At 41.4% G+C, this 27500-nt stretch overlaps 1 protein-coding gene and 1 long non-coding RNA gene across 2 annotated transcripts in view; both read right to left on the reverse strand.

The window, feature by feature from the left end:
• Window positions 1-21905, reverse strand: part of tmem131 (transmembrane protein 131) — a gene marked incomplete at its 3' end in the record, with an annotated part of 46217 nt that extends 24312 nt beyond the window's left edge. The window contains exons 1-8 of the mRNA XM_076081489.1: window positions 21618-21905; window positions 18676-18737; window positions 18511-18551; window positions 12970-13038; window positions 8472-8592; window positions 1619-1735; window positions 1410-1532; window positions 726-806 (exon numbers count right to left, since the gene is read on the reverse strand). Coding sequence (XP_075937604.1) covers window positions 726-806; window positions 1410-1532; window positions 1619-1735; window positions 8472-8592; window positions 12970-13038; window positions 18511-18551; window positions 18676-18737; window positions 21618-21729 — 726 coding nt within the window. The remainder of the gene's footprint in view (window positions 1-725; window positions 807-1409; window positions 1533-1618; window positions 1736-8471; window positions 8593-12969; window positions 13039-18510; window positions 18552-18675; window positions 18738-21617) is intronic.
• Window positions 4623-8463, reverse strand: LOC142938276 (uncharacterized). Its single transcript, XR_012949549.1, has 2 exons — window positions 7962-8463; window positions 4623-7870 (listed from the first exon to the last, which is right to left on the reverse strand). It is a non-coding gene; the product is annotated as an uncharacterized LOC142938276 (long non-coding RNA).
• Window positions 21906-27500: the final 5595 nt, after the last annotated feature.

Genomic DNA, 27500 nt, shown 5'->3' on the forward strand with positions numbered 1-27500 from the left:
AACGCTAACATTCCTCCGTTATTACCGATATGTGACGATACTTTGATTCAGAATACTCCAGAATCAGTGATTAGTGAGAGACTATAAGCACAGAGCAAGAATTTAAGTAAAACATGTGAAAATTGACAATAAAATATGACAAACAAACAAATGCAGAGTGTGTTAAGACGAGGCTGTGGCTGTAGAAGAGTGTAGCGTGCATGTGGTATTCTGAAAGGATCATTTTCTGATGAATTGATATTATTCTGCTTTTAGCGTTCTTAGTATGCAGCTCCTTCACGAGTCTCAATAGTTTACTCTTTACGCCGTCACACACGTTACTCTCATTGTTTCAGAGTGTTTTAGATTAACTGAGGACGTTTCGTCCAGTTTTGCTGGTTGGATTCAGCTTTTGTAACCTCAGAATGAACAAATGTAGTTTTAATCTTGAAGATATGTTTGGTTAGCCGTCAGCAGAGACGTGGTAGATTTTAACTTTACCAGAAGACGTCACAAGCTTTTGCTGCTTACGGTTACATTTCTTAAAATGTAACCGTTTGTTCAAGATATTTAGCAAAAAAAGACCAAACCGCTGAAGTGAGAAATAAAAAGAGACGTAAACACTGAGACGGGAGCAACATGAAGAGGACGAACATCATGGAGGCTCTTTACGTTAATCACAGAGTGAACGTCTTCTAAATTAAAAAATAAGACTCGACACAAACACAGTGAGACGTGAAACTGACCCATAGTTTTCCAGTTCCTCCTTGTTGACCTGTAGGAAGCTCTAGATGCAGATCTCCACCGCTGGAGTACATCTCCACCACCTGGAGTCAGACGTGGAACATGAGCACAACACATATATCACATCACATCCATCACATCACATCCATCAGCTGCTCCAGTCTAAAGCGTTTGATCTCCTCACAGTCAAGATAATGAAAATAACTAAACCTGGTTTATTAATCTGGTATCGTGTCTGACTTTAGTGGATCAGAAGTTCTCAGGTGTGGATGTTCATCTGCAGAAATGCTCTGTTCAAAATGAAACTTTATTTTATGGAACTTATTAAAATACATTATTTATACTCGTTAAAGGCTCGTTTGTAGCTGATTGACAGAAACTCCTATAAAAAAGTTTTTTAGTGTAATTCACTGCAACCACAAGTAATATATAAATATAAATACACACAGAAATAAAACTGTTTCCTTTGGTCATTTGACCGGAACTAAATAAAATGGCGATCAATTCCCACTGGGTATTTTTGGTAAGTTCCGCCCCTTTGCAGCATACAAGCGCTCGGATTGGTCATACTATGAGTCAGTCAGACAGACAGAGAGACAGAGAGACAGACAGACAGACAGAGAGACAGACAGACAGACAGACAGACAGAGAGACAGACAGAGAGACAGACAGACAGACAACTGTACCTGCAGCGGTTCACTGAAGGGGTTGTGGATGTTTATGAGAGGAGAGAAGCTGCTGTTGACTGGGACTCGGGCCCCGATGAAGGGCCTCAGCCTGAAGGGGTTCGGGATGCCGACCCCAAAAACCTCCAGAACAGAGACCAGGACAGAAAGATGAGTCTCGCTTTCTATTAGAAACCATCACAAGTGGACGTACTGTCTTTGGTCCATACCTGGTACGTAAACACTCCGTGATGTGACGTGTTAATAAATAAAGTGTTTTCTACGTTCCCAACTACTCGAGCCAGAAACACGACATCGAAAGATGTGTTTCCTCCTGGTGGAATTATCTGTAGAGAGAACACATGAATATATGATATATATATGATATATATATATATATATATATATATCTATATATATATATAGATATATATTAGTGCTGGGCAAGTTAACGCGTTATTATCGCGTTAACGCATTCATTAATTAACGCCGACAATTATTTTATAGCGAGTTAACGCATTTTTTAATTTTGAAAGTCCGTTGCTCACTGGCAGCGGTGGAGGAATGGAGACTACTGGACATCGCTGCGGTAAAGTCAGCAGACACTCACATGTTAGTGCACCTATATGCTGACATTCACCGTAAACGCATTTAAACGGCACAGATCGGGAGCGAGCGAAGGACTTTGTTAGCAGAAAGATTAACGTGAAACAACATCCGGTTTCTTCAGACGAACATCCGGTTTTCAGAATAAGATGCCAACAAAGTATGAATTATATTCACATTAAGTATAAAACATGCTGCCTGCATCTCGTGAGTTAAAGGGAAAATACACCTAAATTGTGCGTAAAGTGTCTTTATTCTTTGATCGCTGGGTCACCTTCATCACCTCTGAGTTACAGCATCATAGTGATGAAGAGTAGAGCTGGGTCACCATCATCACCTCTGAGTTACAGCATCATAGTGATGAAGAGTAGAGCTGGGTCACCTTCATCACCTCTGAGTTACAGCATCATAGTGATGAAGAGTAGAGCTGGGTCACCTTCATCACCTCTGAGTTACAGCATCATAGTGATGAAGAGTAGAGCTGGGTCACCATCATCACCTCTGAGTTACAGCATCATAGTGATGAAGAGTAGAGCTGGGTCACCTTCATCACCTCTGAGTTACAGCATCATAGTGATGAAGAGTAGAGCTGGGTCACCTTCATCACCTCTGAGTTACAGCATCATAGTGATGAAGAGTAGAGCTGGGTCACCATCATCACCTCTGAGTTACAGCATCATAGTGATGAAGAGTAGAGCTGGGTCACCATCATCACCTCTGAGTTACAGCATCATAGTGATGAAGAGTAGAGCTGGGTCACCTTCATCACCTCTGAGTTACAGCATCATAGTGATGAAGAGTAGAGCTGGGTCACCTTCATCACCTCTGAGTTACAGCATCATAGTGATGAAGAGTAGAGCTGGGTCACCTTCATCACCTCTGAGTTACAGCATCATAGTGATGAAGAGTAGAGCTGGGTCACCTTCATCACCTCTGAGTTACAGCATCATAGTGATGAAGAGTAGAGCTGGGTCACCTTCATCACCTCTGAGTTACAGCATCATAGTGATGAAGAGTAGAGCTGGGTCACCTTCATCACCTCTGAGTTACAGCATCATAGTGATGAAGAGTAGAGCTGGGTCACCTTCATCACCTCTGAGTTACAGCATCATAGTGATGAAGAGTAGAGCTGGGTCACCTTCATCACCTCTGAGTTACAGCATCATAGTGATGAAGAGTAGAGCTGGGTCACCTTCATCACCTCTGAGTTACAGCATCATAGTGATGAAGAGTAGAGCTGGGTCACCATCATCACCTCTGAGTTACAGCATCATAGTGATGAAGAGTAGAGCTGGGTCACCTTCATCACCTCTGAGTTACAGCATCATAGTGATGAAGAGTAGAGCTGGGTCACCTTCATCACCTCTGAGTTACAGCATCATAGTGATGAAGAGTAGAGCTGGGTCACCATCATCACCTCTGAGTTACAGCATCATAGTGATGAAGAGTAGAGCTGGGTCACCTTCATCACCTCTGAGTTACAGCATCATAGTGATGAAGAGTAGAGCTGGGTCACCATCATCACCTCTGAGTTACAGCATCATAGTGATGAAGAGTAGAGCTGGGTCACCTTCATCACCTCTGAGTTACAGCATCATAGTGATGAAGAGTAGAGCTGGGTCACCTTCATCACCTCTGAGTTACAGCATCATAGTGATGAAGAGTAGAGCTGGGTCACCTTCATCACCTCTGAGTTACAGCATCATAGTGATGAAGAGTAGAGCTGGGTCACCTTCATCACCTCTGAGTTACAGCATCATAGTGATGAAGAGTAGAGCTGGGTCACCATCATCACCTCTGAGTTACAGCATCATAGTGATGAAGAGTAGAGCTGGGTCACCTTCATCACCTCTGAGTTACAGCATCATAGTGATGAAGAGTAGAGCTGGGTCACCATCATCACCTCTGAGTTACAGCATCATAGTGATGAAGAGTAGAGCTGGGTCACCTTCATCACCTCTGAGTTACAGCATCATAGTGATGAAGAGTAGAGCTGGGTCACCTTCATCACCTCTGAGTTACAGCATCATAGTGATGAAGAGTAGAGCTGGGTCACCATCATCACCTCTGAGTTACAGCATCATAGTGATGAAGAGTAGAGCTGGGTCACCTTCATCACCTCTGAGTTACAGCATCATAGTGATGAAGAGTAGAGCTGGGTCACCATCATCACCTCTGAGTTACAGCATCATAGTGATGAAGAGTAGAGCTGGGTCACCATCATCACCTCTGAGTTACAGCATCATAGTGATGAAGAGTAGAGCTGGGTCACCATCATCACCTCTGAGTTACAGCATCATAGTGATGAAGAGTAGAGCTGGGTCACCATCATCACCTCTGAGTTACAGCATCATAGTGATGAAGAGTAGAGCTGGGTCACCTTCATCACCTCTGAGTTACAGCATCATAGTGATGAAGAGTAGAGCTGGGTCACCATCATCACCTCTGAGTTACAGCATCATATTGATGAAGAGTAGAGCTGGGTCACCTTCATCACCTCTGAGTTACAGCATCATAGTGATGAAGAGTAGAGCTGGGTCACCTTCATCACCTCTGAGTTACAGCATCATAGTGATGAAGAGTAGAGCTGCATCACATGCTCTGACTGTCATGAAGACACAACACACACATGTAGATGAAAGGTGTGAAACATGTTCCTGTTGCACAGCAGTGGAACGTTTCACACACAGTCACACACTGAGCACAGATAGTGAAGAGATAGAACTGCTGCTGTGTGAAGAGAACACTGCTGCTAACAACAACCTGATGTGTTTAAAGTGTTTACACACAATGTTATTCACCTTTAGTTCATAGAGCAGCACTTTAAAATAAAAGTGCACAATACACTACTTTATAATTCATTATTGAACTTTGCCATAACAATGAGATTAATTGCGATTAAATATTTTGATCGTTGCCCAGCACTAATATACACACATGATGTCCAGTACGACACTTTAAAACATGATCTGATCCCCAAACAGCTGAGGGATGTGAACACTCAACACATCACAGTTTCATCCTCTACATCCTCAGTTTAAATAAAAACACTAAATATGTCTCGACTGAGACGAGTCACTGAACAGCAGCTGAGACGATCTCAACGTCAAATGTAGACAAAGAATCACCAGATTAAAAATAATACAAACAGCCAAAGATCTCTCTTTAAGAGGCCACACAACATATTCTATTACAATACAGCATCAAGAGGAAGTTAAAGGAAGAGTTCACCCTCAGAAGGACCTATTCTTCTGAGGGATACTTTATAGGTTTACTGTTGTTTAAGGGAGCTTCTGTTTACTTCAAGTCTTCACCACTTCTCTGGCTGTGACTCTTTGTTCACTGAGGAGACTTAGAGAAGAGTAACTGATGAACATGAAGCACTTCTCGTGGTTTTCCTTTCATTTAAAGTCAACAATGACGACAACAAGGTGATATACTGGCTCAGATTTAAAGTCTAGAGATGAGACTAAAAGGACCTTCAGTGAAATACGCTTGTAGAAGGTGTGAGCATCTAAAGAAGCACAACGTCTCGTTGACTCATGAAGACTCCAACATCGTGACTGGAACAGAACAGAATGTTGAGAATGTCTCGTAAACACCGACGTTGACTGCTCAGCAGACACTAAACCCTCGAACCGGTTCATTGCTTACTGATCCAGAGTGTTGGTCAGACAGGAAACTCTACATACTGTCACAGAGAGGCTCAACACCAGAGCCGGGTCTGGTTCCCTCTGGAGATAATCTTGTAAAACATATAGAAATGATGTCTGAACTTCTGTTGTATCGTCTAATTGAATAAAGTTTCATTGATTGAGACGATACATAAGCTTGTATTTGCATCTCTGCTACAGAGAGCTCTGTGACTCTCTCGCACTAAATGAACTGGAACTAAAAGTACAGATTGTTCATTTTGAATCTTAAAAACATGCAGAAGAGTTAAAATACTTTATGGAGGAAGAAGACAAACACTCTGCTTCGTCTTTAAGTTATTCAATTCTACTTTTGTTCTCCAGAGTCTCATCTAATGTAAATACACAATGCAGAGTATACTTAAAGTATTAGTACACAGCTGATGGTGCGTTGATGGGATCATGTGACCACAGCAGAGATCTCTGGGATTGTTCTCTTTAACGGGAAGATTTAATAAACGCGTGTTAGGATAATTGTTTTCTCATCAGGTCTTTATGATTCTACAAGAAGAGTTTGAGACGTTCTTAAAGCTTCCAATAACTCAGAGAAGTCTGGTGGCGTTATGGAATCAGATACAGCTCTACATTTGAGCTGAACGAAAGAAGTCAGTAACACAACAGAGGCCTCGTGCTGCTTCCTCTCACACTGAACTCTGAAGACTAACCCACTGAAGCACCTCCAGCACACGCTGTTAGAAACAACAACCCTCCTCTCGATGTCACAACTTATACAATAACGACACTAGAACTAGGAGATGCAGCAGCGCTGCTGAAAGCCACAGAACCCGTCTGTCCTGAAGGGGAAGTCTTCATGTGCAGAAAACTAGACCGGATTTATTTGCTTTATTTGAGCTGATGAACGCTCACTCTGTTACCGTGACTCTTAAAGATATATTGCGGGACTATTCTGCATTTTAATGTCTTTATATATACGTTTATATATGTTGTGGGGTCATGTAATTACATCATCACTAATGGATGAGCACGAGCTGCAGAAGTTTGTTTTAGAAGAAAGAGACAAATGTAAAGTAAAAGGCACAGTTATCAAACCCTCTGACTCGAGGTAACGCAGCGCTTCGTTTGGTCGCCCGTGAGCGATGTCGTTTCCTCTTCAACAGATAAATCCCAGTGAAACAGAAGTCAGAGCGTCTTTAAACGTCTGTACTGAGACTTCTTCCTCGAAGGAAACAGAAGCCTGTGAGCGGTGTACAGAGAGGGGGATTCAAATCAACTCCTACGTGATTGGAGCGCTAGAGAGTGGGCGGGGCTACAGAGGACCTCCTCTATCACTAGAAGGTGCAGAGAGAAGGATGGACGTCATGGTACTGGTGGACACGAGCTCACATGAGGACGCTCACAGAGACCCTGAAGGTCTCTTCCAGCTGTTTAGACGTCCTGTTTGCACGTGTGTCACATTAAGAAGCTGAATATCTTTTACACAACGTCACAAAGAAGTACGACGTGGGTTGTTGAGAAGTAACTCGTTCCTAAAAATATTCTTTTCCATATTTCTACATTCAGAATTGTTTAGGAAAAATATATTCTGTGAATTTAATACAGACTACGTAGCTCACAAATAAAATAAAATAAAATAAAATAAAATAAAATAGTTAGGAAGAACACATGCGGTGTGCACTTAAAGTGTCATTTAAAGAATTTCATGAATTAGGAACGGAAGAAAAGTGTTTAAACATTAAAGTGTTTAAAGACATTCAAGTGTGTAAAGACATAAGAGGTCATTTGACTCTATAAAAAGAAAGAAAGATGTTCTAAGAGCTGCTTTGAAACAGAAGCTTCCTCTCTAACGTCTTTGAGTCGACTCTTCCACAGTTTAGGAGCATAACTGAAACAAATCTAAACCTTTCATTCTCTTCTTAGGAACCAGAAACCAGCAGTAGAGGATCTGAGTGCTGGTGGAGGAACAACAGTCGGTTATTTAGAGCTCTTTACACGAGTAAGAGGACTTTAAACTCTAGTGTGGAGGCTAAAGCTCCGGTTATACTCGAGTCTCTGAGCGAAGGAGTTCATACTCTGTGAAACTCCAGAGGACGAACAAACAGAACGAAGTGTGAAGAATCAAGAAGACAACGAACTGTAACCGACTAAACTCCATAAACTGACCTCCACTCTAGAGATTATAACGATCTCATGTTCATGAACTACTTCATCACCTTCATACGAACCCTGTAGAGAAACAAGTCCAGTATTAAATGTGTTATAACGAGACTAAGGCTGAATATAAACTATTTGATTTAGCTGATAAGTATTTACTCACATGTAGATTTTAAGACTTCCTGTTTCTAAACACGTAGAGATGAATTGTTCTTCTTCAGACGTGTAAACGGTGTTTTCATCAGAGAGTCATTGAGACGCTCACGTGATCGCTCAGTAAGTTACATAACCTCAGAGGAACACGAGCACATGGGTTGTTGTCCTCAGTCCAGCTGCAGAGCTCTGGAGAACTATGGTTCATTTACGTGCATGACCCTTTATCTGTAAGATTTTAGGGACATGCATCATCACAACCAATGGTTGTGATTCCAACTGAAGATGAAGAGAGAGTGTTGATTGTGTACATTAGAGCCGGTGTGGTCACATGTGTGCTGCTGGTTTAGGAAGAGCTCGACCACCGAGGCTACCGGAGTCTGAAGCAACGACTAAAGGAAGCACATGCATCCTCATTAATCTCCTGTTGACTATAAGAACGTGATCACACTGATCTCACTTATAGAATAATCCTCCTTCAGATAGAACAAGATAAACATGAACAGAGACGAGTACTTACCCTGTTCTGGAAAAAGGAGGCGTGGAAATGTGCCGTTGTTGCTGATATTGATATCAAACTAATTTCTTCTGAGCTAGGATTATGTAAATAAACTTTCTCCATTTTGGGCATTCCAACGGGTCTGTGGAGAAAGAGGAGGAGCTTCTGTGAGACAAAGACGACGACAACAACAACAACAACAACAACAACAACAAGTCTACAGAAAACAAAGAGTGAACGTAGGAGAACACGTGGAATAACAGTATAAATTAGATGTAAAAAAAAAAAAAGACGTCTCTTTAGCTGCTTGGCTTCTTCCTGAAACACTTAAAACCATTAAAACATGAAGTCTGGAGCAGTTTAACGACTCGTTATTTAGAGTCTGGAGCAGTGAAACGACTCGTTATTTAAACAGAGTCTGGAGCAGTTTAACGACTCGTTATTTAAACAGAGTCTGAAGCAGTTTAACGACTCGTTATTTAAACAGAGTCTGGAGCAGTTTAACGACTCGTTATTTAAACAGAGTCTGGAGCAGTGAAACGACTCGTTATTTAAACAGAGTCTGGAGCAGTGAAACGACTCGTTATTTAAACAGAGTCTGGAGCAGTGAAACGACTCGTTATTTAAACAGAGTCTGGAGCAGTGAAACGACTCGTTATTTAAACAGAGTCTGGAGCAGTGAAACGACTCGTTATTTAAACAGAGTCTGGAGCAGTGAAACGACTCGTTATTTAAACAGAGTCTGGAGCAGTGAAACGACTCGTTATTTAAACAGAGTCTGGAGCAGTGAAACGACTCGTTATTTAAACAGAGTCTGGAGCAGTGAAACGACTCGTTATTTAAACAGAGTCTGGAGCAGTGAAACGACTCGTTATTTAAACAGAGTCTGGAGCAGTGAAACGACTCGTTATTTAAACAGAGTCTGGAGCAGTGAAACGACTCGTTATTTAAACAGAGTCTGGAGCAGTTTAACGACTCGTTATTTAAACAGAGTCTGGAGCAGTTTAACGACTCGTTATTTAAACAGAGTCTGGAGCAGTTTAACGACTCGTTATTTAAACAGAGTCTGGAGCAGTTTAACGACTCGTTATTTAAACAGAGTCTGGAGCAGTTTAACGACTCGTTATTTAAACAGAGTCTGGAGCAGTTTAACGACTCGTTATTTAAACAGAGTCTGGAGCAGTTTAACGACTCGTTATTTAAACAGAGTCTGGAGCAGTTTAACGACTCGTTATTTAAACAGAGTCTGGAGCAGTTTAACGACTCGTTATTTAAACAGAGTCTGGAGCAGTTTAACGACTCGTTATTTAAACAGAGTCTGGAGCAGTTTAACGACTCGTTATTTAAACAGAGTCTGGAGCAGTTTAACGACTCGTTATTTAAACAGAGTCTGGAGCAGTTTAACGACTCGTTATTTAAACAGAGTCTGGAGCAGTTTAACGACTCGTTATTTAAACAGAGTCTGGAGCAGTTTAACGACTCGTTATTTAAACAGAGTCTGGAGCAGTTTAACGACTCGTTATTTAAACAGAGTCTGGAGCAGTTTAACGACTCGTTATTTAAACAGAGTCTGGAGCAGTTTAACGACTCGTCATTTAAACAGAGTCTGGAGCAGTTTAACGACTCGTCATTTAAACAGAGTCTGGAGCAGTTTAACGACTCGTCATTTAAACAGAGTCTGGAGCAGTTTAACGACTCGTCATTTAAACAGAGTCTGGAGCAGTTTAACGACTCGTCATTTAAACAGAGTCTGGAGCAGTTTAACGACTCGTTATTTAAACAGAGTCTGGAGCAGTTTAACGACTCGTTATTTAAACAGAGTCTGGAGCAGTTTAACGACTCGTTATTTAAACAGAGTCTGGAGCAGTTTAACGACTCGTTATTTAAACAGAGTCTGGAGCAGTTTAACGACTCGTTATTTAAACAGAGTCTGGAGCAGTTTAACGACTCGTTATTTAAACAGAGTCTGAAGCAGTTTAACGACTCGTTATTTAAACAGAGTCTGAAGCAGTTTAACGACTCGTTATTTAAACAGAGTCTGAAGCAGTTTAATGACTCGTTATTTAAACAGAGTCTGAAGCAGTTTAATGACTCGTTATTTAAACAGAGTCTGAAGCAGTTTAATGACTCGTTATTTAAACAGAGTCTTTTGTTTGTGCTCAGTCTATCTGGATATTCTGCGTTCTGAGCTCAGACTAAAACACTTTAAACACAGAATCCTTCAGTTTAACCACTTTAGCAGTTTAGATAACAGACGCTTGAGTGTCCTGCGGTTTCTACAGACATGTGAACTAACCACAGACACAGAACACTGGAGGAGATGTTTGGTGTTACTCTGTTGGTCTGTAGACACTAACATGTGAACAGAAAACATTAACGTCACATGAAAACACAAAAGGTGGAAAATGATTTGGATGTAAACAGAAGATGAATGACATAAAAATAAATAATAAAGATGTGTTACACACATCACCTCCCTGGTGATTAATGACGCATTCACGTATGAAGAAGCAACGCACACGTTACGACCGTCGTATCGACACGCTGCGCTCTCCTGATCATCCAGAGAGCTCCTCCCTTCAGGCAGCTGGAGGTTCATTTCAATGTGGTATGAAAATAAACTCCTAACGACTTCAAACTTTGGAGGTTTTTTTAGGAGACTCGCTGCTCATAAATGCAAAAATAATGCAAAAACTAAGTAACTTTGGTTTGAGAATAAAAGCCACTGAATGATCACTGATGGATCCATTTGAATAAATCACGTCACCCTCTGAAGGGAAACGCAGGTTTTCTTTAAACAATCGCCAAAACTTCACCGTTCATCACAACCAGATGCTGTAAAATGAGCAGTATCGTCAGATTTTCATATTTCCGACGGTCCTCGAACACATCGTGTGACCAACGCTTCCATCAGAAAAAGAAACCAAAACGAAGCTTAAAATCATATTTCATCTAAAACATTTTATTCTTCGTGTTCTCATTATAAATGTCTCCTCTAATAAAGAGTTCACTTTAACATGATTGTGTAAAAACATTAAATTGTGAGTTCCTCAGAGAAACTATGACGTCATGATTGATTCATCTGAGACCAACAGTCATGTGACAACAAGGAGGAGACACTGACTGAACTACAGGAAGTGAACACAGAGAGGAGAGAGGAGAGAGAGAGGAGAGGAGGAGAGAAGGAGATGAGAGGAGGAGAGGAGGAGAGAGGAGAGGAGAGGAGGAGAGAGGAGAGGAGAGGAGAGAGGAGAGGAGGAGGAGAGAGGAGAGGAGGGGAGGAGAGAGGAGAGGAGAGGAGGAGAGAGGAGATGAGAGAGGAGAGGAGGAGAGGAGAGAGGAGAGGAGAGGAGGAGAGGAGAGGAGAGGAGAGGAGAGGAGAGGAGAGAGGAGAGGAGGAGAGGAGAGGAGGAGAGGAGAGGAGAGGAGAGGAGAGAGGAGAGGAGGAGAGAGGAGAGGAGGAGCTGAAACATGTGAATAGATTATTATTTATAACACGTAGAGACTTGTGAGTCTGGGATTACGAGCACTCGGTCCAGATCTTTACGTCGTTCACAGATTTACCTTCATTCACTCAAAACGTTCAGGGGTCAAAGGTGAAGTCTGAGATTGCGTTCTCTGTTGATGGGTATCTGTTCGGCTCTTTGTGATTATGTTGTGAGAAAAAAAGACAATTAGTTAAGAAAAGAATAATTCTCCTCAGACTGAACGTCATGTTTTTACATCGTGTGTTGAGTTCAAACATTAACGGACTCTCAGACTTCACCTTTAACCTTTAAGACCCCGATGCCTGTAGCCATAGCAACGCACCGACGGCCTGCGAGTGTGTACTGAGGGAAAAGAGCGTCCACTCTAAACAGGAAGTCAACAAAGAACAGCGGGAAAGAAACTCCAAGTTGTGTATTTCACGTAGTCATATCTTATGTATATTCATCTTATGTTCTCTGTAATATTGTACATTACAACATTATACAGGTGGAGGCTCCTGCTCTGAGATATTATTTATCTGTTATGTTCGTTTATTTTTATTGTATTGTTTAAATTGTGCAAAATTAACTAAAGTAAAATAAACTAAATAAAACTAAACTTGTGTCCCACAATAGAAGCATGATATTCATAAAACACTTATGCTGCGAGACACATTTAGGATAAGAACCACAATAATAACAACAACAATAATAATAATAATAATAATAAGTATGATAACAATAAGCCCCCCTTGGCTCCGCCCACAACGCCCAGGTGAAGCTGGGTCAGGTGTGCTGCACCCACAGTCACAGGAATGTGGTCTAATAAGTCCTCTGCAGGTGAAGTCGGGTGAAGTTCTAAAGATTCCTCGGTGATGCGTCAAGTTGGCAGAATGAAAGGCGGTGACCTCACAACCCTAACGAAGGTCTAACACCTCAGCAGAGCTTCTTCAATGATCTGTGACGTTAATGTCCCTTCAAACACTCGAATAAGCTCAACATGCAGAAGCAGCAAGTGTCTCAAACAACAACGACAAACAGAATGAACTCACTGTTCGTGGAAGTCCAACATCGGCGGTTCGAAGCGTATCGGGCGGCAGTTCCCTCGGTGCGGCGCCGCGCTGCGAGAGACAGGAAGCAGAAGAAGAAGTGACAGCAGCAGCGAACACACACATGTATCCATGTTTGTGTGCACTTCAAACAAACCAGAGAAACAGACGCATTAAGACGGCCACAGGGGCCCCTCTCTTAAAAAGCCTCTCCGGGAAGAATCCATGTATTAAAATGATAAACAACGAAGTGGAGGAGAAAGCTGAAGTGCGTCTCCTGTCACGGTCGGAGTGTCACAGAGGCAGCTGGTGTTGAAGAGCTCGGTCATAACTCACCGGACCTGTTTGACTGCAGGAGGATCCTCACAATAGACCTGAGAACTCTGTGTTCACTACACGGTAACACGAGACGCCATGTAAATCATCAGGGATGAGGGCGGGGCTTATTGTTTCATTGTGAAAACAATACGTTATTATACAAACACACTGGAACCAAGTACCTTTATTCTAGTACTAGAGTACTCGCTACCTCTTCACTACACCTCAGAGGTACCTATTGTACTACATCTCAGAGGTACCTATTGTACTTTATACTGTACTACATCTCAGAGGTACCTATTGTACTTTATACTGTACTACATCTCAGAGGTACATATTGTACTTTATACTGCACTACATCTCAGAGGTACATATTGTACTTTATACTGCACTACATCTCAGAGGTACATATTGTACTTTATACTGTACTACATCTCAGAGGTACATATTGTACTTTATACTGTACTACATCTCAGAGGTACATATTGTACTTTATACTGTACTACATCTCAGAGGTACATATTGTACTTTATACTGCACTACATCTCAGAGGTACCTATTGTACTTTATACTGTACTACATCTCAGAGGTACATATTGTACTTTATACTGCACTACATCTCAGAGGTACATATTGTACTTTATACTGTACTACATCTCAGAGGTACATATTGTACTTTATACTGTACTACATCTCAGAGGTACATATTGTACTTTATACTGTACTACATCTCAGAGGTACATATTGTACTTTATACTGTACTACATCTCAGAGGTACATATTGTACTTTATACTGTACTACATCTCAGAGGTACATATTGTACTTTATACTGTACTACATCTCAGAGGTACATATTGTACTTTATACTGTACTACATCTCAGAGGTACATATTGTACTTTATACTGCACTACATCTCAGAGGTACCTATTGTACTTTATACTGTACTACATCTCAGAGGTACCTATTGTACTTTATACTGTACTACATCTCAGAGGTACATATTGTACTTTATACTGTACTACATCTCAGAGGTACCTATTGTACTTTATACTGTACTACATCTCAGAGGTACATATTGTACTTTATACTGTACTACATCTCAGAGGTACATATTGTACTTTATACTGCACTACATCTCAGAGGTACCTATTGTACTTTATACTGTACTACATCTCAGAGGTACATATTGTACTTTATACTGCACTACATCTCAGAGGTACATATTGTACTTTATACTGTACTACATCTCAGAGGTACATATTGTACTTTATACTGCACTACATCTCAGAGGTACATATTGTACTTTATACTGTACTACATCTCAGAGGTACATATTGTACTTTATACTGCACTACATCTCAGAGGTACCTATTGTACTTTATACTGTACTACATCTCAGAGGTACATATTGTACTTTATACTGTACTACATCTCAGAGGTACATATTGTACTTTATACTGCACTACATCTCAGAGGTACATATTGTACTTTATACTGTACTACATCTCAGAGGTACCTATTGTACTTTATACTGTACTACATCTCAGAGGTACATATTGTACTTTATACTGTACTACATCTCAGAGGTACCTATTGTACTTTATACTGTACTACATCTCAGAGGTACCTATTGTACTTTATACTGCACTACATCTCAGAGGTACATATTGTACTTTATACTGTACTACATCTCAGAGGTACATATTGTACTTTATACTGTGGAATATTAATCCAGATAGAATAGGAAAACATTTGACTGATTCATCAATACTTTGGACTACTTTTATATACTTTTACTTCCGGTCTAGTCTAGCAGGACTAGTATTTTCAGTGTGTATGAATACTTGTACTGCAGTAAAGGGTCTGAATACTTCTTCCACCTCTGAATAAACAGAACTGGTAAAATGGCCACAATTACTGAAACACTGGTGAAAATGTTTTGCATTAGTCCTGATGAGCTGCTACCGAACGTCCTCCACTAACTCAGCACTCACATGTAATCACTCCAACACCACCCTGGAGCCGCACTATGGCCGCACTCTAGCCGCACTATGGACGCTCTATGGCCGCTCTATTTACCACAGAACTGTTCCACCTCTTCACCACCAGGCTCTAGAGTACAGCAGCAGACTTAAGGCCCGTCTGAGGTCCAGTGACCCACACACAGGACCTGACCTCCTCCTGGGTCATCGCTCATCTGCAGCCTCACTTCTCCCATTAATACAACAACTACTGACTAAATTCTTGAGGGATTGAAGGACTCCAGACGGATCCTGGCTGTGAACCTTGTGTGAGGCCTTTTGCAGAGCTCATGTGTTGAATGTCAGGCTGTAACCGGAGGAGGGCCGAGTCCTCTTTGGCCTTAGATCTGCATATACATCCAGAGTCAGAATAAAGCTCAAATAAGAACAACATGGTGACTAAAAGCTTCTGAATCTACTGTGTTCACACGGACTAACAGAGAGATAATAATAATTAACTCACACTCACAATGAGGAGAAAGGGGAAGTTGAGGAGGGAGTGGTCCTGCTATGTCTGTGGGAGATAACCCTTTATGGGTTAGAACATACTGTACCAACAGTAAAGGCTGAAGTATGCTGCTCACAGTGCGCACACGCACACACAAAGTAAAGACTGAGTATTGATCTGAAGCTGAGGCCACGACACAAACACCTGCCGTTTAAAACGGTGTGGACTCGCTGGAGCACTTCACCACCAAAACAACCATCTACTCACCACGTTTTAAATTCAAAACTTTATTGTTCTCTCTCAGGCCTCCGCGGTGAACGACGGCTAAACTATGTGAAACAAAACATCCATTTAGAAACTCTCACATGACAATGACTTCAATAATAAAGCACCTTTAAGAACAGAGTTTACAAAGAACGACAGAAAGCTCAACGGTGAGGCCCAAAAGAAGCAAGACCAACAGTCTAAAACTGTACAACAGATGCCTGCTGCAGTAAACTGTAGTATACAGACGGTCATTATGTGGTGAAGTATTCTTTTAAGGCTACATTTTAAATATTAAAAACCAGTATCACATGACCATTCACATACACAAAGAGCTCAAATAACAGCTCCTCGCTTATAAAATGCTGACTTAAACTGCACAACAGCGAACGGCAAAGACATCAAGGTTAGCAACACTATGTTGTAATGATCCTGGTAGTCGAGCGATCATGTGATAGGGGCGTGACGAATCAGAGAGGATACGTCATGACTGATAAGACTCAAACAGGAAGTAACCGTTGGTCTGTTTCCTCCCGCCCAGAATAAAACACGACCCCAAAGGTTTCAAACGTCTCTGTTTTTGGGTTCTAAAACGCTGCAGTAGAGGACGCTACGCATGAACATAGTGAAAGTTATGTGTTCTAAACAGGCGGCAACCTCCAGGTGTGAAGAGTGAAGTCAAAGCTTCACGTCTTAAAGCTGCATTCTCTCTAGTGTCCACCAGGGGGCGACTCCTCTGGTTGTATAGAAGTCTATGAGAAAATGACTACTTCTCTCTTGATTTATTACCTCAGTAAACATTGTAAACATGAGAAGAAAGAGGAGAAGAAGGATGATAAGAAAGATGATAAAAAGAAAGAGGAGCCCCCGTAAGTACACCATTAGACACAGTCTACTTGGACTACTGGGAAATGTAATCACAGGAAACACATCTGTCTGTTTGATACTTACTGTATGAACAACTAACACAAAGTAATATTGAGTTGTCTTTAGGAAAGAAATCTGGATTATGGATCCGGCTGCAGACCAGTACTACCGATGGCTGACCGTCATCGCGGCTCCAGTATTTTATAACCTCATAATGATCGTAACAAGGTATCGTCCATCTAACCTGCTCCTGAACGTCACTCAGTGAGGCCTGTTCACTGAATAAACGTGTCCTTGTCTCGTAGATCCTGTTTTAACGAGCTCCAGGACTCATATACAAACCTCTGGCTCTTCTTGGACTACACCACGGACATCATCTACTTCACAGATACGTTCGTCAGATCAAGAACAGGTTAGATTCTAATTTAAATATGTGCACCTTAGAAATAGAATAGGAGTGAAAGGACAGCTGGAGTGGCGGACATTTTTTTTGTGTCCCGTTGCCATTGCGACCCTTGAAGGTGTCACAGTTCACAAAAAGCACCCAAATGCATGACTCAGGAGGCAAAGAAGTAAGTACAAGAGTCTTTACTGAGAAATACAAGGATCAAAATCCAGAAGGAGTAGGAGAAGAGCTCAGCAGAGGCTAAATCCAAATTACATGATCAGGATAAAAAAACTACAGGAATGCTGGAAAGCTACGGGACAAGGCTTGGAGACAACATATTAAGTGAACTGGTAAATATGGACAAGGGAGCTGATGAGGGAATGAGAACCAGGTGAGTGTGGTAGAGCAGGTGAAATGATGTTATTGGCAAAACACCGGCTGGAGGTGATTGTTAGAGCCACAGACTGTATATAAGAAGTGGACGTAGTCATTGTGTAGTCACTCATTGGATTGGAACCAGGAAGCAACCTCCGGTTCTTTAAAGTGAATCCAAAGCTTCACGTCTTAAAGCTGCATTCTCTGTACTGTCCACCAGGGGGCGACTCCTCTGGTTGTATAGAAGTCTATGAGAAAATGACTCTACTTCTCTCTTGATTTATTACCTCAGTAAACATTGTAAACATGAGTTTATGGTCTCAATCTCTAGTTTCAAGTCTTCTTCAATACAGCATGATGTTCATTTAGTACATTATGGTCCATTTAGAGTCACACAGACCATAAAGCAGGGGATGCTTTAGGGCGGGGCTACACAGTGATTGACAGGTCTCTACCAGAGACGTATACGGCGTCTCTACGTCACTCCTCCTCAGTCCACATATGGTCACTTCCTGTTCACTGGTTGCAAAAGAACAAGATGGCGACGGACAAAATGCTGAACTCGAGGCTTCAAAACATCCACAAACGACTACATCCACTTCTTATAAACACTGTGGTTTCCACCATGTTCCAAGTTTCTACAGTAAGCCACAACGGACAAACCAAACTGACTCTAAAGAGACTTTTTATGTTGTTATGCAACCTCTCCACTAGATGTCACTAAACCCTTCACGCTGTTGCTTTAACACCCAGCACAGCGCTAGTATGTGGAGCACTAAATACTACATGTAGTACACTAACTATGACGACATGTACATAAACATACAGTATGTGTGTCTGAGGTTAGGACGTTAAACTCACCTTTGTTGATGATATAAACTAAAATCGATGTCAGACTCCGCCTGTAAGAAGAAAGAGAAGTGATTAAACTATACATGACATCATTACATTAAGAGGTTATTGGGTGAATATTTCTGTATCTGTAGTGTAGAAATAAAGAAAGTAATAAAACATAACAGTGCTTACCTGTAAAAGGCTCCCCTCACCAAAATGTAAAACTTCTAGAATTGTGTCTGACTGGATGAATGCTGTAAAAAAACAAAAACAGGAAGACCGAATCAGTATCATCATCACCACCATCATCATCATCATCATCATCATCATCATCATCTTTGAGAAGGAGAACAGTTGGTTTCTAATTAGAAGTGAGACAGTTTTAACACTTGAAGGTGAAACTACAGAAGTGGACATTTCTAAAATTTGATTTCTGCAAAAGACTCCGTCTCCCAAATCTATAAAGCACGAGTCATCAGATCTTCATCATCCACAAAGTTATATTACTAGTAAAGAGAAAGTCCCCGTTGTGCTCCTCTCAGAGTGGACGTGTTTCATCGACTATAGAGAACAAAAGACTGTTCTGATAGTTCATCTAATAGCTGATTTTAAATCACCAGGTATTTGTGTTAAATACCCGACAAATGAAAAGTTCTGAAGGTTTTCTCAATTTAATAACATCATGAAACTACTAATGACAACATTTGTTTTAATCAATACAAACACAATCTGTTATTTCCTAATCATTTGAACTGTGTTTTATAAAGAAAAAACACACTAAATGACTAAAACAAAGTAACAGTATAACATTTAGAGATCTGGATCCTTGTAGACCAGCTGATGTAATCAACCAACAAAGAGATCTGGATCTGTTAATATGGATCATCAGTGATGGGTTATTAGTATCGGTGATGTATATAAGTTATGTGATCTGGTCCGTAGGAATCTTCCAGCTTGGAGCCTAAAGTTTGACTCCAGACTTCTTACGCTTCTCCCCCGACACGGACATCCTGTTCACAGCTCACTGTGTTGGTTATAAAACATGTCTCAGCACATCTGATCGCCTGATGCAACAACTCACGCTTTCATTTTCCTTTTTAGATCTCACTGCTGACATCACACAGCTCTACACTAGAGATATTCTACAATGGGTGAGCATCTGAACTTCAAGTTCACCTTTTAGAGCTTTTCATACAGTGTCTTTGTGAAGAATACAAGAGTGAGTAAAGCAAAGCTCTGCCTGGTCTCACTGAATGCTGCAGAAACGACATTTAGTGTGCAAAAAATAACATTCATGCTTCCTGCGTGTCATGTTACACCGCGAGGTCTGTGATGACTGGAGCGTGAATATACTAGGATGACATGTGAGGAAGACTACCTGTGGTGGGAGAGTCAAACTTAAAAGCACTTTCAACACCAGTGTCCATGCCCCAAAGTGTTGTTGAGCTGCGTTAGTGACGTGCTTCACGCATTTATGTTGTGTAACATACCTGCGTGGCGTAAAATGACACATAAAAAGCCTGAAGTATGTTCTCATGAAAGTCCTTCAAATGTGGTGCTAGTTATACTCCTTCCCATGAGATCAGGTTTAAACCAGAGTGAAAGTTACATCACTTTGAAATGATCACTAACAAACAACAAACTTAGAATCCTCATCGGTGCTCCATCCTTTTGGACCGATGGCCGAGTGCAACCGAGAGTTTCGTGGCCAAACAGAAAGGAAGCAGGACGTTTCATAATTTCTCTCATTCGCATCACGTCATCACTGCCAACACGGACCAGTTTAACTTGGTGCGGGTAGTTTAGATAGCTACGGACAGCTAGCAGTGAGCGTGTTAACGCGGACTCTGGTTTCTAAGCTTTACAGAGTTGAAGAACGACGAGGCCCAAAACTAACAGACACAAGAACAGTTTCCTCCTGCAGGACGTCACTCTGACCAAGAGATAAATCAAACACTGCTGCATTGTTGGTCATTGGTGCTTTATATTAATAATATACATATATATTTCAATATACACTCAGTGTACATAAGAATCTATGCTTTGCTTGTATTTGTCCAGCTGTGTCTGTCTGTGGAGGTGATGCATTGAGAGAGATTACAGATTCATATTATGTGTTCACATACTTGGCCAATAAAGTGGAATCTAAGTGATAACTTCCTTTATTGCTCAAGTGTTAAGATAAAGTCACAGATTGTGTTGCAGGTGCAATGGGACCCAATGTAAACACTTTATAGGCACCAGACACGTTTCTGTAAAGGTTGGCCCTGCAGCTCATCTCGGTGGACGGATCCTGTGACCTCACATGATCAGTAGATCAGACAGCTGGACCCTCCGGTCCTCTGGACTAATAACACAACACCGACTCCTGCCACCGATAAATCACACCTCTCAGCCACGTTTACAAATATCAGCTGACTGATTCAAACATTTCCTCTATTGAGAGGAAGTAATGTCAGGAAGCCTGAGACCGTGTTGCAATTATAACTAATTCCAATACATGAAGATCACACAGTAGATGTTTTTAGTGTCTAACAATGAAGCACAATATTGTAATGGGTCAATATTGCATAACTTTGTAAATTTAATCTTATATTCTGTTTTAAGGTTTACTTCGTAACATCTGTCTCTTGGAGCATTTACAGCTATGTTTGTGTTAATGTGTCCTTAATAAACCAATAAATAAATAAATAGATAACAGAAGCTAGCATTAGAGCTAGCTATGATGCTAACAAGCGGCTCTTATTCCGAATTACTCTCTGTTTGTGATTAAAGGTGTTAGTCTGACTTTAGCCTTATATGGACACAACATGACAACAAGCTACAACCGAAGCTAACGTTTACAGTTTACCGTTAAAAGGCCACACAGAGCTAACGGAAAGCTAGTTAGCACTTTACTGATCAACTGTTAAACCAGCTCCAGTTTGTAGTGACAGTTCGTTATACATGTTTAAGATAAACAACTACGTTTAGCTGGGTTTAAACGTTAGCTAGCAGACATTACCGGAGCTAAGTTAGTTAGCTGTGTCAAAAAGTATTTCTACGTAAGGGCCTTACGTAGAAATATGCCTACGGAAGTTAGCGCTACCTGCTACATGCTAATGAAGTTAGCGCTACATGCTAAGTTTACAAACCTTGTTTATTGGCCCGCGTGGTTTGAATAAAAGCAATAAATAACATCCTCAATAATCCGAAACATGGTGGTCTTCTTCTTGTTGAACTCGGGGCTCGTTCTTCACTCGCCATGCCGCAGTTTGTTCTTCTGTTACGGTGACAACAACCGAGCGGGTGAAGCTCTTCTTCTTCTTCTGACTCTGTCAATCATAGCCGAGAAGGACCAGCTAACTAACCACTGAGCAGGACGTCAGCCTCTGTGTGTGTCTCTCTCTCTCTCTCTCTCTCTCTCTCTCTCTCTCTCTCTCTCGGCTTCTTCTTTTTGGTTCAGTGGTGGTGTGTGGTCGATGGTTTTAGGGGGCGTACCGCCATCTACCGTACCGGACGATGCAGTGTAGAGATAAACACATCAGTCCCTTTATTTTCACTTTATTTGGTCAAATAAAGTAATAATGACACGATATATGTTGTCTTTACATTTTATATTGTTTTCAAAAACAACATAAATATTATAGTTAGGGCTGGTTCAGGTTTATAGTCAGGGCTGGTTCAGGTTTATAGTTAGGGCTGGTTCAGGTTTATAGTTAGGGCTGGTTCAGGTTTATAGTTGGGGCTGGCTCAGGTTTATAGTTAGGGCTGGTTCAGGTTTATAGTCAGGGCTGGTTCAGGTTTATAGTTAGGGCTGGTTCAGGTTTATAGTTAGGGCTGGCTCAGGTTTATAGTTAGGCTGGTTCAGGTTTATAGTTAGGGCTGGCTCAGGTTTATAGTTAGGGCTGGTTCAGGTTTATAGTTAGGGCTGGTTCAGGTTTATAGTTAGGGCTGGTTCAGGTTTATAGTCAGGGCTGGTTCAGGTTTATAGTTAGGGCTGGTTCAGGTTTATAGTTAGGGCTGGTTCAGGTTTATAGTTAGGGCTGGTTCAGGTTTATAGTTGGGGCTGGCTCAGGTTTATAGTTAGGGCTGGTTCAGGTTTATAGTCAGGGCTGGTTCAGGTTTATAGTTAGGGCTGGCTCAGGTTTATAGTTAGGCTGGTTCAGGTTTATAGTTAGGGCTGGCTCAGGTTTATAGTTAGGGCTGGTTCAGGTTTATAGTTAGGGCTGGATCAGGTTTATAGTTAGGGCTGGTCCAGATTTATAGTTAGGGCTGGCTCAGGTTTATAGTTAGGGCTGACTCAGGTTTATAGTTAGGGCTGGCTCAGGTTTATAGTTAGGGCTGGCTCAGGTTTATAGTTAGGGCTGACTCAGGTTTATAGTTAGGGCTGGCTCAGGTTTATAGTTAGGGCTGGCTCAGGTTTATAGTTAGGGCTGGTTCAGGTTTATAGTTAGGGCTGGCTCAGGTTTATAGTTAGGGCTGGCTCAGGTTTATAGTTAGGGCTGGTTCAGGTTTATAGTTAGGGCTGGTTCAGGTTTATAGTTAGGGCTGGTTCAGGTTTATAGTTAGGGCTGACTCAGGTTTATAGTTAGGGCTGGCTCAGGTTTATAGTTAGGGCTGGTTCAGGTTTATAGTTAGGGCTGGTTCAGGTTTATAGTTAGGGCTGGTTCAGGTTTATAGTTAGGGCTGGTTCAGGTTTATAGTTAGGGCTGGTTCAGGTTTATAGTTAGGGCTGGCTCAGGTTTATAGTTAGGGCTGGCTCAGGTTTATAGTTAGGGCTGGTTCAGGTTTATAGTTAGGGCTGGTTCAGGTTTATAGTTAGGGCTGGTTCAGGTTTATAGTTAGGGCTGGTTCAGGTTTATAGTTAGGGCTGGTTCAGGTTTATAGTTAGGGCTGGTTCAGGTTTATAGTTAGGGCTGGCTCAGGTTTATAGTTAGGGCTGACTCAGGTTTATAGTTAGGGCTGGTTCAGGTTTATAGTTAGGGCTGGTTCAGGTTTATAGTTGGGGCTGGTTCAGGTTTATAGTTAGGGCTGGTTCAGGTTTATAGTTAGGGCTGACTCAGGTTTATAGTTAGGGCTGGTTCAGGTTTATAGTTAGGGCTGGTTCAGGTTTATAGTTAGGGCTGACTCAGGTTTATAGTTAGGGCTGGTTCAGGTTTATAGTTAGGGCTGGTTCAGGTTTATAGTTAGGACTGGCTCAGGTTTATAGTTGGGGCTGGCTCAGGTTTATAGTTAGGGCTGGCTCAGGTTTATAGTTAGGGCTGGTTCAGGTTTATAGTTAGGGCTGGATCAGGTTTATAGTTAGGGCTGGCTCAGGTTTATAGTTAGGGCTGGTTCAGGTTTATAGTTAGGGCTGGATCAGGTTTATAGTTAGGGCTGGTTCAGGTTCATAGTTAGGGCTGGTTCAGGTTCATAGTTAGGGCTGGCTCAGGTTTATAGTTAGGGCTGGCTCAGGTTTATTGTCTCAGGCAAATTTGTGATTTTGGACTTAAAAATAAATTTAATTTAATTGACTTGAAATTAACCAATAAATGGAAACTGGAGTCTGAGTCATGTTACCCAGTTATTGTACGATATCAACAATAAAGAGCAGACTAGAAGGCAGTGGAGCTGGTGGAACATGTTCTCTGTAGGGCTGAGCCACATCCAATCAATCTCAGCAAACATCCCAGAATGATTTAATCCAGAAACATTAAGATATCAAACACGTATTACTACTTTACAGTTAAATATTTAACCTTTATTCCAACATGAAAAAAAGCAGAAAATAACACTTTGATAAACACGTCAGGACATCTTATTTTAGTCTCAGTATAATATAATAATATATATATCATATAATAATATAATAATATATATATCATATAATAATATATATATCATATAATAATATATATATCATATAATAATATAATAATATATATATCATATAATAATGTATATATCATACAATAATGTATATATCATATAATAATATATATATCATATAATAATATTCACTATAATATAAAACACACACACACACATATATATAATGATGTATTTATAACTATATATCATGTCTCAGCAGGTGCTTCATGTCTCTCACTCCCTAACTGTCCGTGCTGGATCTGTCCCCGTTGTTTTAAAAAGCTAAATAAGTTATTAGCATGACGTCATCCAGCTAGTCAAACCTGTCTGGTGTTCAGCTAGTGGAGAAGCTTCATGTACTGCTTCCCTTTCCCGCTAGTCTGCTGTCTGGTTGTGAGGTCAGGCTGATCTGATATCAGCTCTTTGGCCTGAAGGTTCTCCTCAAAGTTCTCCTCTCAAACGGTCTTGGGGTATAACTGTGATGGTTTTCTCAAGTGACAACTGGTGAGGTTGCCCTCCGATGAATGTTATAGACTCTTTTTTTTCTCTCTTATTTGTCATTTCCAACTTCCGGTTCAAGCGTGGATCATCGTTCCGGTTTCAACTTCCGGTTCAAGCGTGGATCATCGTTCCGGTTTCAACTTCCGGTTCAAGCGAAGATCACTTCCGGTTCAACCGGTTCAACCGGAATTGAGGAAATGACAAATAAGAGACTTGAGAAGTACCCTTGGAGGAGCAGTGCTCACGATAGCGCTCGCGCTCGCCTGTAGAGACTCGTCCGGAAGGGAAGGCGCAGCTTGGGGCAGAATCGATTCTGCCCCAAGCTGAATCTATTTGAGGGCGCTGATTGGCTAAATTGTATGTCACTCATTTATATCTTTAACCAGCAATTGGCTAAACTGCTTCATAGACCCGCCTCTTCTGGGCAGTTTCTCAAGCGCCCCAGAGCTGCTGAGACCGCGGCGAGGACGTGCAGGAAAAGCATATATCTACCGCAGATATCATATTTTACACATATTACTGGGTGATTCCATATTTCAAAAACACAAATATTGACAATTTGTATAGTTTATTATTATTATTTATTTCAATTATTTCAATTTTTTTGAAATATATCATATACATGTAGGCCAGTTCTGGTGGGCCGCTGCTTCAAAGGCTTGAAATAGTTTTAAGACCTTATTTATTTATTTATATTGTTTTTTGCTCATTTGTTGTTTTATCCATTTTTTTCTGTCTGTCGAGTAAATAACACTCAAAAAGGTGGTTTTATTCTGCCATAGAAGTACTGTAAGGCTGCAATCATTATTTGAATTATGAAATATATAACTGTTATTTTCGTTAATTATTGATTGTTTAGTGAATATAGAGTCAAAACGAAGTGGAACATGAATATAACTAAGTGCATTAATCCAAGGGCTGTACTTCAGTACAATTGTAAGTACTTGTACTTTATACTACTTTATACTTCTCCCCTTCCTCTGAGGGAAATATTGTACTTTTACTGCTATACATTTATTTAAAAGCTTTAGTTACTTTGTGGATTTAGATTATTGATATAAAATATAAGTAAACTAATAGATTCAATTATTAAACTACCCGGCAGTAATTCAAGTTATTGAAATGAGCTCCACATTTACCAGCTGCAACATTAAAGTGATCATGAATGCATCAATAATTATAGTACAATAATATAACATATATTATTCTGCACAATGAGTACTTTTACTTTAGTAGATCTTCTTCTTCCACCTGCTGAAAACCAAGTGAACATATTCTAATAGTAATAAATAATAATAAAACCAGACAACATGTTGAGTTCACTGTCATAGAAAAAGAGAAACCCTGTAAGAGTCGGCCTTCGGGCTCCGGGTTCTTGGCTCCGGGCTCTGCGCTCCGGGCTCTGCGCTCCGGGCTTCGGGCTCTGGGCTCCGGGCTTCGGGTTCTTGACTCCGGGCTCCGGGCTCCGGGCTTCGGGCTCCGGGCTCCGGGCTCCAGGTTCTTGGCTCCAGGCTCCGGGCTTCGGGCTCCAGGCTCCGGGCTCCGGGCTCCAGGCTTCGGCCTTAGGGCTCCGGGCTCCGGGTTCTTGGCTCCGGGCTTCGGCCTCCGGGCTCCGGGCTTCGGCCTTCGGGTTCTTGGCTCCGGGCTCCGGGCTCCGGGCTTCGGCCTCCGGGCTCCGGGCTTCGGCCTTAGGGCTCCGGGCTCCGGGTTCTTGGCTCCGGGCTCCGGGCTCCGGGTTCTTGGCTCCGGGCTTCAGCCTTCGGGCTCCGGGCTCCGGGTTCTTGGCTCCGGGCTCCGGGCTTACTGGTTTGTAGCTGGAGGCCTGATGGACAAGCTGCAGAACTTGAACCCTGAGAACATAGAGACCTTAAACCCTGACAGACCGTCAAAGTAGAAAAACAGCTTTTAAATGAACCTCCTCAGGTGAATACTTGAGGCAGCAGAGATTACAACATGCACAGGAATGTTCACATTCAAGTTGATGTGAAGCACGTCAGCCATAAGTCATGACATGCTGGGAGCGTTTCCTAAAGTCTCCTGCAGAGGGCAGAGTGTAATAAACCTCTCAGGATTCATCAGCTTTGACATAAAAAGAGAAGAGTGACCAACACAACATAATAAATAAAAGGTCTGATCAAATATAAGCTATGGGAGCTTCTTGTGTGACAAATAGGACTTTAAAGCAATTTGAGGTTAAAGTCAAGAGTCCAGAGTTTCTCAATAGACGCTTTCCTCCAGTTTACTCCCGTCTCACATTCATGGACTGAATATTACACACCTGTACATACGTTCCTATTTATGTTCACATGTCTGTACATGTGTCATGGATGGATACTGAACAGACCTACTGGGCACAGGGACCCAAAGTCTCAGGGGCCCCCGGCCTTCCTCTACAAAATATCATCTACGAAGAGACACAAAAGAACTACAAAGAGATAAACAACAACAACAAATAGACACAAAAGAACTACAAAGAGACAAATAAGAACAACAAAGAGACACAAAATAACTACAAAGAGACACAAAAGAACTCCAAAGAGACAAATAACAACAAAGAGACACAAAATAACTACAAAGAGACAAATAACAACAAAGAGATACAAAAGAACTACAAACAGACACAAAATAACGACAAAGAGACAAATAACAACAACAAAGAGACAGAAAAGAACTACAAAGAGACA

This window comes from Anarhichas minor, unplaced genomic scaffold (assembly GCF_050575085.1).
Source record: "Anarhichas minor isolate MPS153535 unplaced genomic scaffold, ASM5057508v1 ptg000081l, whole genome shotgun sequence".
Classification (NCBI taxonomy): Eukaryota; Metazoa; Chordata; class Actinopteri; order Perciformes; family Anarhichadidae; genus Anarhichas; species Anarhichas minor.